Here is a 12,181-nt window from a genome sequence, read left to right as displayed (position 1 = left end):
TTTTGATCTGTGACAGTTCTCTGTAGAGAAGAGCTCAAGGCTATTTAATACAATGCTTCATCTTCTGTAGAACTTAATCTCTAATCTAGTCTTCTTGGAATATGGTTTAAATATTTGATAGTTGGCTAATCTCATTCCCTGTTAACTTGTAAAAGTTGGGGGTTTTATCATTTCTAGAAAGCTCTACAGATTTCAGTCCTATTAAAGCTTATCTTTTCTCAGGGCTACTTAAAGGTGACTCCAAATGCTATTTGAGAAAATATTAAATATCCTCTTATTGTGGAGCCTGAGTTTTACTTAAACCTCTCATCCATGTAGTAGTACCGTGCATGTTGTGCATTAACTCTGGCATTCCACGTTGCCTTGTTAAAATTGCTGCCAGTATCCAGTCTAACTGGCTTAAAGCTTAAAGCAAGCCAAGATACCTCAGCTTTACAATATGCAAGCATCTCTTTTAGAAGAGAAATTGAGAAACAACTTACTAGGGAAAATATTGTTAAGTATGACTCAAAAAGCAAGTAGTTCAGAAAGCCTATTTCAAAGTAATTTATTCAAACCTTCTTGACTGTTACTGAGTCAGACACAGTATCTCTAGATGATACCAATAACTGGCTGTCAAAAGGAAATGGTGAAACTTTGTGATAACTCCATTATAAAAAGCCAGTTGAAATATTAAAGAAACTTGGTGATTTGCTGCTTGTGGGCTTACTGAAGACATGTGTTTTTATGTTTGTATAGAATGCATGTTATTTTAATGGACTCAGTCCCTTATTGGGAAAATGTATTCCGTTAACCTTGCAATTATTTTATTGTATTGCTAGTTGATGTTTTTAAACAAGCTTAGTGCTTCCACGGGTGTACACTAAGGTGAGTCTCTGCTATAGTAGTGAAACTCCTTCCATCCTCTGTGCCCTCTACTTAGTTCTTTCCTTTTGAAAACTTGAGGGTGTTATAATTCTTGTTTCATTCATACCTCCTGCCCCAGGGCTTTGAGACCTGAATGTGTCTGTTCCATTTCATTTAAGACGTCACCAGAGTGATGGCAATGAAATGGCCCACCCTCGGCTGCGCGCGTCAGCAAGAGACCTGCGGGCGTCCCCAAAACGAGCGTCCAAGTCCACTGTTGAAGAAGAGCTGAAGAAATTGATAGATCTTGATAGCCCAACACCTGAATCCCAGAAAAATTTTAAGGTATGTTAAAGAGAGAGATAGGATATTTTCTATTCTCACCTATAGGAGGAAAATAAAATGCCAGGCATTCCCTGTATTCTTATCGTGGACAGAAAATAATCTCTTTGTAACTGATTACTGGAGAACCGATTTGGTGAAAAGTTTCATTATTACAATCTCTGCGATATTATTACAACTTGGTGTGCAGATTTAAAAAGACTAATATGTCAAATTGCAAAGAACATTTTGTACTACTGGGTTATGGAAAATCCTGTAGTGTTGTCTTACATATTTTAACTGTTCTTTTCTGATTGCATCACTAGACAGTGACTTAGTGACAGTACTGAAACTCCTTGCAAAAAGCACACTTTTATACCTCACTAATCCTGTTACCAAAAATGATCCCTAAACTTAAGCCTATTTTTTGCAGAATAGTTAGAAACATTTCCTGATGCGTTTCAAAATACGTTGAATAACATGTAAGTTCATGTATTAATTTTTGGAATCCATAATCTGGAAGAGAATGTCTTGATTTCTAGTCTTCACGTACAGCCGGTGCTTGTCATCCAGAGCCCAAATTGTTTCCACAGCAACCATGCAAAAGAGAGAGCTGTAACTTCATTTTTTGCTAGTAAAAACCTGAAGTGGTTTGTTAAAGCTTGTAAGTGTGGCTTCCATGCACAGATTATTTAAGATGATGCATTTGAGGCCAGAGGTAAAAAAAACTTTGTTATTGGCAAGATGACATTTTCTTAGGTTTGTGGTAGTTCTGAGGGGAACTGGGACATGGGTGATGCGAACACCTCCTGTTGGTTGTTTTGAGCAAGAGAATTGTTCTCATTCCAATATATCTTCCCAAGTTTGCTGTTTTTCTGCTGTGGGGTTAATGAATAAATTCTTACCCTGATCTTTATTCCTGATCGCACTTTTGATAAATTTCAGCAAGTTAAAAACATTCTGTCACACCAATAAATTGCATCTTAAAAGTAAAATGGCATTTTAAATGTAACCTACATTCGGTCCGCTGTATGAATTAGATTTCATTTTACAGAAGTCTTACAGCATAAGAATTTTTGACCAAATTTCAACCAAACTGTTAAGAAATGTTATGCCTTAGAGACAGCTATGTTGCTACAGGCTTCATGAAAATCAGAGGCTCTGCTGGTTGTAATGGTCATGATAGCAGCTCTCTGGCACTGGCCTGAGAGTGCAAAACTCCTGGCTACCCCAGCACTGCTTTCTCCTGTATGGAGCATGGAGGAAGCTGGGCTGATGGTGGAGGTAAGACACAAGCTCTCTTATTCATGAGCGTGCTTTTGATTCAAATACTTCTGAAGACCCACAGCAGTGGTGGGTGTTCCTTGTTGTTCAGTAACAGGAGACTTCTAATTAGTTGGCATTTGCTGGTGCGGTGCCTGCAGGAAGGCAGCCAATCCTGTGCAATGGGGGAGCTCTGGTTTGTGCAGCATTCAGACTCTTTGTGTATCCATTTCTCTGCTACATATCAGCTCTAAAGTCAGCAAGGACTTCCTGAGATTTCCACTTCAGGACAAGTTCAAAGGGTGTTTAAGAGTAAAAATGTGAGATAGGCTAAAAAAATCTATGTATGTTACCTACTTATAACCTCCTTAAAAGCAAATTCCTTCAGTTCTTTTTCCTGTCCACTCTGAAAAAATGCTATGTAAACACTTGGTTTCTTACTTAAAAAAAGTTTTTAAAAATTATTTCAAAAGTTTCTTTATTGATGATTTTTTTTCTCATTTCTTTTTATTTGTGTTTATGAATGTATAGTCACACACTCTGTCCTGTCAGTCTCCCTTTCCCAGCACTCCTACCACAAGGCGTGCCTTGCAAAGGACTTTGTCAGATGAGAGTATTTACAGTGGTCAGAGGGACCACTTCTTCACCTCACGGGCCTCGCTCTTGGACCAAGCCATGCCAAATGATGTTCTCTTCACCAGCACCTACCCTTCTCTCCCAAAGTCGCTGCCGTTACGGAGACCATCCTATACTTTGGGAATGAAATCACTACACGGTAAGTGGATTTCCCATTTTTCAACTTCCAGAGGAATCCTTTGTGAATGATCTTGGGGGAAAATGTTTGTTACAGCAATTGGTAGTTCCATCTTGATTTTGCTCAGATGAGGAGAGTCCAGTCACATCACTGAAAATGTAAAAAAGGACAGAAATTTTTTTTCCCTTCACTTCAGTGAGTGTAAGATGGCATGACTGGTCATGCATTTGCCTTGAAGAGGGAGCACAGAAATTTGCCTCACTGGCTGCAAGTTTCTGTCATTTCTTTCAAGAGTCACCTAGATCAGTTGGACCAATGGACAAATAATGTATGCCTGGTTATCCACCAGAGAGAACTTCAGGCGTCAGTTCCTTATTGTGGGATTACGGGAACAAAATATGATTAGGAAAATGATACAGAAGGGGTAAATAGTAGTGGACATTTAGATACACAGCTACAGCAGATACAGCTTTTATTGTGCCAACTGTTCAATTGTTTTTAAATTAATTCTCTTACCTTATTTATTTTGCAGCACATGAATTACTTATTTAAGTCACACAGTTAACCAGAAAAAGTTATTTGTAAAGTGCTGTCAAGAAGACACTCAGCTTTGTCCCATTAGTTTACTGAAAAAGTCTCAGTATGATTATTTGATGGGTTGTGTGTTGCTGCACGTGAATGTCACAGTGAGAAATGGAATTTTCACAGGTTCCCACTGTACTTCGTAACTGAGTGTTTTTTCCAGAAATAGAGGTAGATCTCAGGGTCGGATTCTGCCGTGTTTTCTGAAGGAGTACATATCTGCTCTGATTTATTCATGTTTTAGTATGTTTCAAGAGGAAAATGCAAGGCTATCAATAGATTTAACTCACTGTAGTGGGCCCTAAGCACAGTCTGTATTTAGCTACACAGGATACATTTGACAGTGAAGGCTGATGAAGAAATCTATTTTAAATTCTTTTCATCTGACTGTGATCACCAGGCATCAGTTTTCAGTGTTGAACCTGACATTCTCCTGAGCTGTTGTGTCTGTATAATGTGTTACTTGCATAAGAATTAGGAAACTGAGCTCTTTTCATTTCTATTTTTTATATGCACTAAAATAACTTTGTAGACTTGGTTATGCTTGTAACTGGATGGAGGATTTGGTTTCTGAGGGCTTGGAGTCAGAAGATTAATGATGCCACCAGAGTACAAGTGGAAAGCAGCACTTTGTCTCTTTTTATTTAAATGCTGTATTTTCCTAAAAGAAAACTACAAAACCTTCTTTTGTTATCATGTTGTCTTCCACCCTAAACTGATAACTCCTCCTAGCACATAACCTTTCTACCTCTGTCAATAAAACAAGATTTTCCATTTTCTATATAACGTAGGAGCTGCATGATAAAAGGACCAGCTATTTGATTGGCACACAAATTGTCTTCCCACACACACTTCGCTGAGAAAAAGATTAAATAAGCTAGATATTTAGTACCACAAGTATTTGTTTGCTTCCAGTTATTCAAAATTCTTTAAATTCAAAGATTCCAGAGCACATGCATTTTTTTAGAGGAAAGATGTTGAGCTAGCAATGCTTGTATTTGTTCATCTGCCTTAACAATCCAATTCACATTTTTAAAACAGGTAACTTTTCAAATAGTTAGGTTTTCATCTAATTGCATGTATCTTTGCGCTAATTGGAAATATTTTCATGTTAACAAACTCCAAAATAACTCTTTTGAGGGCTAAGACAAGAATCCTCAGTGTTAATAATATTGAATGTAACAAAATACATTTACAAAAAGTAAATACACACAGACACACACAAAAAAAAAAGATTTCTGGGCAAAGAAGTGAATGCAGTGTCACTGTTCCCCAGGCAGCAATATGATTTAGCTGAAGTTTTTATGAATTATTTTAATTATTGAAGTTACATAGTTATTAGACTATCAAAAAAAAAAAAAAGGGCAGGAGGGGAAGGGGAAATAAACAACACAATCCCAGGCATTTTGGGATTGTATCCTGCCTGTCACACTGTCTTTCTGTTCTGTATGATCCAAGAAGACTCTTTAATCTTCTCAGCAGCTTCTTCCCAAGTGCCCAGTCCATCTTCTCAGCCCTACATCTCTCTCTTCTAATACTGCCTACAAGGTTTTCAAACTTCCTTTCTCATGCCCTCTGACAGGATGCAAAGAAGTTGTTGCTGCTTCTGAGCTCACACATGTGACCAGGCATTGCACATTTTTTGATTGTCCAGCCAGTAAACTGAAATAAAGTAGATAATTCTTGGCTGACAGTTTGGTCTTCCCCTAATTAGTGGTAAAAATCTAAGTGTTTCACTTTTGTTGTTTTAAAATTTGCACAAAGATTACAGGGATTTTGAATCCTTCTTTCAAGCTTGCCAATGCTTTTTTCCCATAGTGAGCCATGTAACAGCTTACAGATGGGTGTGGCTATTTTTTAGTAAAAATCTGAAAGTTTCACTGAACTGCTGAGAGATCTGCAATGCTCTGGAAGTAATTTTAAGGATTTTCTTGTTCTGATTCATCTTGGTAGCCTAATTCGGCTCCCATTGGTTTACAAGATTGTAAAGAGGAAGGAAAAAACCTCAGTTTTGCGTTGGTTTTTGGGGTTTTTTGGGTTTTTTGAGGCACTGAGCTGAAAAGATTAAGACAAGTTAGAAAGGAGCTGAATGTGTTGGCTTTAGAAAACAGCTTTTTGAAGGGCTGTATCTGGTGAACTGCAGTTGATCAAACATTCTTCTGAATTTTGGTTGATTTTGAAAAGTGCTGTGCCAGAAATGTTAAGAATAGGGTATACAATATTTTAAGAAAGGAATTTTCAGGTATTTTTATGGAGTTTATAATCTATTCTGCATTGCTCCAGGAGAGTTTTCTGCCTCAGACAGCTCCCTCACAGATATCCAGGAGCAAAGACGGCAGCCCATGCCAGACCCTGGTCTTATGCCATTGCCTGATTCTGCCTCTGATCTGGACTGGTCAAACTTGGTAGATGCTGCCAAAGCTTTTGAAGGTAAGTTTTCAGAATACAGCACTTAGGAAGCTGGTCTTTGTGCATGCTTCGTTAAGGAGTGTGGGTTTTGTGTGTGTTTGGGTTTATTTTAATCTTGACTTTTAGGTTTTTTGTTCTTAATTTTCTACTTAGTCTGAAGCTTAAGCTCATTTAAAATACTGACTCAAGTGTCAAGAGACTGAAACTTCGTATGTAATACTCAGATACCATTTCTTCTTACTGGAATTCCTCGGTGGTATGGCTTGGCCAAATCTTTGTGAAACTGGTCACTTTTCATTTCACCTAAAACAGTTGCAGGCAGCTGGTCTGGGAAAGGCACAAAAGTGCAAAAATGAAGTCATATAGTAGGGGAAAAGCACACTAAAGATTGCTTGCTCACTGCACTAATGAGAAGAACATCTAGTGCAGCTGAAGTTTGCTACAAGATAATTTGGGAAATGCACCTTGTTGGTAAATAGTTTGTCATTGCCTCTGCATACCCCCTAGACGTAGATTTGCATGTAAGTGTTGTTTCATCCTGTGGCATTTTCCATCTCCATGGCACTTGGTAAGCTGAAGAGAACTGTAAACTGTCTAGATACATTTGAACTTAAAAGTTAAAATGCAGTTTAGACAAAAGGGAATTTATGTTACTAGAATCCAATGGAAAAGTCTCCTAGGTGTGTGAAACAGAAGTGCCTATTCCTAATATCTGCATAAAGGCTGTCCCACCTTCATGGAAGTGTTTTTTCACTTATCTTGAATCATTTAGACCTTATTCAGCATGGTTGGAGAAGTCCGTGGAGTCATTTGATTTCTTGGCTGTTCTCTGGTAGTAGCCTTAGGTATCATTAGGACAGTGAGTGTCTCTGAGTGTTCAAGATGTACTTGTGTCCTCTGCTCTGTTGCCACTGGAGTTGTCGGAGCAGCTAGGCTCAAATTTCTGCTGTGCAGTTTTGGGAAGAGTATTCAATGTAAGACAAGGTCCTCAAGAGGAGATGAATTTGTAGTGATGGTTTTTTCATCACCACATATGCGTGAAACTCAGGTTTTAACACATTTCCCTGTGGTTGGCAGTTTCTCTTGAAAGGATCCCCTGGGTTTGGGTGAGATTTATTTGACTGTCCTCATTAACCTGAATCCCTCACTTGGTAGGCCCCAGACTCCCTTGTGTTGTCTTCAGAAGTGTGAACACTGTCACTGTGGTCAAGATAGCAAACTGACAGCTCAGATGAAGAAAAGCTGGAGTCATGTGTTAGCTCACAGCTTCATCTCACTGCTATAAAAATACATTCAAATTTGACTTGGAGAGGGATCTCAGTGTAATTCCATTGGTGTTTGGTTATCTGTTCTCAGTATAATCCCAGTCTCTAGTCTCTGACAAGTGCCCATAGAGATTGACACATACCAAGGAGCCTAAATTCTGATTTGTGATCCTGAACACCTCCTCTACACCATTGATTGGTGTCCTCAGCACAAGCTCCTGAAGTTACAAATTGTGGTATTTGTACCAGCTGAAAGAAAAACTGCCTGAATCCCTGAGCTACACCAACCTGTAGTATAAAAATTTGCCAAACAGAAAAAGACAATACTCTTCTTTTTCCAGTGAGGGCCCAACAGATGCTGAGGTTAATTTATTAAGCTAAAGTCTTTATACTGCTGTTTGTCACACCATGTGACAGTGTTTTAGAGACATGTAAGAACATTTGAACAGTTACAGGATAAGAAATCCACGCAAGGCAGGAATGAGGTTTCATGTTTCAATCTGAAAATGATTTACAAGACATAAGGAAAAAATTTCAGGTTCTGAAAAATGATATTGGTCAAATTGCACACAGTGAACTTTTCTTTCCTCAAGATAAAGGCATTCTTTATGGAGGGAAAGAAGCTAAATACAGCTGCTAAGTTATTGGGTGGTATCATGCAGTCGTACCCAGGAAGATCTGCACAGTGCTGCTTGTGCCAGAGCCAGTACTTTCTGACTCCAGTACAGTGGCAAAGCTGGTGCAAACACTTGCACTGCCAGTTTGCTTCCATCAAGTGGACTTTGGTATATCATCACTTTACGTTGCTTGAAACAGACTGAAATTGCAGAGATGCTGCAGTGTAGCTGTTGTGCTGTGCATGAGCAAATAATCATTACTGCTGCCATTGTTTTTCTCTGTATATTTGCCTTCTCAGTTCAGCGAGCTTCATTCTTTGCTGCTGCTGATGAAAATCACAGACCTGTGAGCGCTGCTTCCAGCGGTGATCAGGCTGAGGACCAGCTTACTGCACAGATAAAGCCTTATACAGGGTAAGTAAATACACCAGATGTGCAGGCTTTCCCAGCTATAAACCAAGGGAAAAAGTAGAGATGTCTTCGTTTGGAAGCCATCTCCAGGCTTCATGCAGTAACTCTTGACAAGTTCTCATGAAGATGGAATTGGGAAGTGAAAATAAAAGAATTGTAAGTCCAGTTGAATCTTTTTGCAGGTTTTTTCTTGTCTGAGATGTTCACGAAACTGTCCAAAGCAATGGTAATTCAAGGCATATACAGTGAGGTCAAGTAGAAAGAAGTCAAGTGATGGATGACCCCAAGTAATCATGAGTTAAACTTGCTCTGTTGTTTAATGTGCTGCATGTTCCATGTACTCTTTATTATGTTCATTTTTTGACCTCTTGGTGCACACAAATGCATACCTTCATAAAGGCACTTGGTACAGACAAAGCTTCTAGCTACGCCCTGTGAAGACAGTAAATCATATCAATACCTATTCTTGTTTCCTGCTTTCAACAGTAAAGAATCCCCTCCAACTCTCGCCTCTAAAGTGGACCAACTGGAAGGTTTGCTGAAGATGCTGCAAGAAGATTTAAGGAAGGTAAGCATTTCATCTACAGCAGGATTTATAAGACACGTCTTTAGTTGGTGCTTGGTGGTGCTAATAACTGTGTAATCCTGCTTTGCCATGCCTGAGCCTGTGACAGTCTCATCCTGGTATGAGAAAAAGACATTTCTTTGCTACTTTTCTCAGGCTTCTAATTATGCATGGCTGGGATGGGGTGTCTGAATTTGTAGGCGTTTGATTCCTCTGCTTAAATTAGGAGGGTGATTCACAGTACCTCCACTCCTAATTCAGGTGACACTGCAAAAGGCTTGAAGTTAGTCCATAAAAATGTATCCTGCTGATGAAAAGTTGGCAGTGTTATCTAAACCTATAATTTCTGTGGTGGAAACTTCCTGTATTGTTTTAATGCCTACTAGGTCCAAGAAGGATCTGCAGTGGTGAGATGAAGTCTCTTAGCTGGGAAAGTGTTTGCAGGAAGATTCCCTGCCCTTTACTTAATTAACCATCAGCACTTGTACATACAGAACAGCTCATGGCCAATTTTGTTTGACCACCTGGGGAGTCAGCTTCTGTATTGGGATCTAATACAAAGAAATCCTGTTAATGCAATCAAAATATGGGCAAGGAAACATCACTATTGTCCCTTGGATATAAACCCGTGTGTAACTGCACATAAAATCCTTAAAAAGAACAAGACTTATGCTCTCTTAAGAGATTCCTGCTGCTCTAGATAGATAGGAAGCATGACCTGAAATTTCCACTAAGATCCGTATTTTTCCTTGTGCCTAAGGAAAAAGAGGACAAGGCCAGCCTTCAGGCTGAAGTGCAACATTTGCGGGAAGACAACTTGAGGTTACAGGAGGAATCCCAGAATGCAACTGAAAAGCTGAAGAAATTCACCGAATGGGTTTTCAACACAATTGACATGAACTGAGAACGGTGTACGGGGAAGGAAACTATCTGTTATGAATATTATTACTGGGACTTAAGCTTTAATGCCACCTTAATTATGACATGTGAAAGTATAGTCAGAGCAATTCCCTGTTCTTCATCCTCCAATAACCCTTTTTTGCATCTCTGCGCGCACTCAGAACAATTGCAGATCAACAATCAATGTCTGCCTTTTGTAGAAAAAAACAAAGTAAATAATTTTAAAAAGGTAAAATAAAAAAAATAAAAGTTTAACTGCTAAAATGTGAATGTCTATTTTTTGCACATTGTCTCTTTATCTGTTATGTACAAAATGATTTGGAGGCCAGGATCAGGCTTGCTGTTCCATCTGCCTCTGTTTCCATTAACTCCTTTCTCTCTGTTTCAGGTAATCTGCTTTTCCTTGCAGCTTTGGCAAATATTATGACATCTAGGAAATTAGAAAGAAATGTTTACTTTACTGCTCTTCTAACATTGTTTTCTGAAGTATGCCACAGACAAGGGGATGTAATGCAATGTTTTAGGTGTCTCCTTAGCAGTTTGCGCTTGGTTACTAGTGCTACCTTTCCCATACATTGCAGAGAGTGTCCATAGTGTATGGTACAGTACAACCAGCATCACAGCTTAGAGAGAGACTAGAGAGGTGAGCCATGGGTCAGGCATATTATCACACATCGATTGCATTAGCATTTCTGGTGGCCTTTGTTTCCTGTGGAAACAATGGCTGCAAGTCCCTTTACAAACAGCAAAACTAGGCATGCTGCGGTTCATACCACATCAGGCAGGCTGAGACATAAAAGCAATCCAGCAACAGTGCTCAGTTAAGTACAGCACCCGGCCCTTCCAGGGGACTCTGGTGCTTGCATACAGGCAGGAGACTTAAGCTGAAGTTGTAAAGAGATTTTTTTTTTCTCCCCCCTGAAATGTCACCATGAAAAACCACACAAATTATCACTGTGTACCTGCCCTCCCATTCTGTTTCCCTTGTTTTCTCAAATCACAGCAGGTTTGAGAAAAGTTTATTCAAGTTGTGTTTTGTTGCATGACAGATCTTATAAATCCTTTACTATGGAAGATAAAGGAATATGTAAAGGGGAATTAGAGAAGTGTATTTTTCAAAGCACTGGGACAGGATTGGAGCTCTGAAATCCTAAGTCCCCAGTGAAAATCACGAGATTTCCCAAACTGCTTCATGCCAGCAAAGTTGATTTCTTGTTCTTTGAAGGAACAGCTAACTTGCCACAACGTGTTACCTCTACAGAAAATACCTTTTAGGTGTCAAAATACAGCTTTTAAGCACCATGGTTGCACGGGCATTGAACTGTGCAGTGTGCTGAGAAACCTTTTCTACTCCCTTCTGAGGGTATAGTTACTACCTTAGTAAATATTGCCTTCCATAAAGTGCAGTGTATTTGGGGGTTAATTTTGAGAGCATCCTCTCACTCTCCCCTTTATCACATTCTCAAATAAACAGATTAAAATCACCGGCACAGTCTTGTCAAAGACTTCCATGCTCTCTTCAAATCCCTTTTTCACGATCTTTAATCTTGCTGCACACAAGTACACACTACACTTCAACCTCAAACTTCATTTGTGATGCTAATCCCCATGGAGTTCTTCTCTAATGTTTTGTCATGGAAATGGATCTCTTTGGAACTATTTCTGGAGTGCTTTTGTAAAGGTTTAGAATGTCTTGGGTTTTTTAATGACTTGTATGAAGGAGATTTATATAATGCCTGATATTATTTGTAAATGGGAAATATTGCTAACATCTCTGAGCATCCTGAAGTCTTGCTTTTATTCTCTTTTATTTTTAAGTTTGGTTTTATTTTATTTCAAAAAATATTTTGGGACTTGGGGCAGACTATTTATTAGAGTTTTGCAACAGAGTTCTTCTTGTATGATGCCACTGAAGGCTACTTGTAAAATTCTGACAATAAAACTCATTTTAAAGGTTCTTCTAAACCATTTTCTGATTTTGTTGGATTTGTTAAGACTTTCCAGAGTGTCCATTTCTTCCTGCTTTCTTCATGTACCACTTTTCTCAGTACTTATTGATACAGGAATTCCATTCTCTATTAGAATCCTAATTTTTATCCTTTTGAAGGCCACTACTTGGTAAGTAAAAAACACTTCATCCCTTGGCTTTTTACTTGTATTATTGCACAAATATATCTTCTTCCCCCATTTACAAGGGTTTGCTACCTTTAACAGTTGCTCTGGGCTTCACCAGAGTGATGTAAAGGGG

General features: G+C 38.9%; 1 protein-coding gene across 8 annotated transcripts in view; it reads left to right on the top strand.

Moving 5' to 3' along the window:
• SIPA1L1 (signal induced proliferation associated 1 like 1) overlaps positions 1–11,898 on the top strand; it is a 202,886-nt gene extending 190,988 nt beyond the window's left edge. For 7 of the 8 annotated variants that reach the window (XM_038138448.1, XM_038138447.1, XM_038138444.1 and 4 more), the window contains 6 exons: positions 1,026–1,191; positions 2,962–3,205; positions 6,050–6,196; positions 8,357–8,471; positions 8,955–9,036; positions 9,794–11,898. In XM_038138448.1, coding sequence (XP_037994376.1) covers positions 1,026–1,191; positions 2,962–3,205; positions 6,050–6,196; positions 8,357–8,471; positions 8,955–9,036; positions 9,794–9,937 — 898 coding nt within the window. In that variant the 3' untranslated portion in view covers positions 9,938–11,898. The remainder of the gene's footprint in view (positions 1–1,025; positions 1,192–2,961; positions 3,206–6,049; positions 6,197–8,356; positions 8,472–8,954; positions 9,037–9,793) is intronic. The other variant, XM_038138451.1, reaches the window with a different exon arrangement.
• The last annotated feature ends 283 nt before the right edge of the window (positions 11,899–12,181 follow it).

The sequence above is a fragment of the Motacilla alba genome, chromosome 5 (genome assembly GCF_015832195.1).
Source record: "Motacilla alba alba isolate MOTALB_02 chromosome 5, Motacilla_alba_V1.0_pri, whole genome shotgun sequence".
In the NCBI taxonomy this organism is placed as follows: domain Eukaryota; kingdom Metazoa; phylum Chordata; class Aves; order Passeriformes; family Motacillidae; genus Motacilla; species Motacilla alba.
The sequence above is the reverse complement of the archived record's forward strand: the minus strand, read 5'-3'. Positions and strand labels throughout refer to the sequence as shown.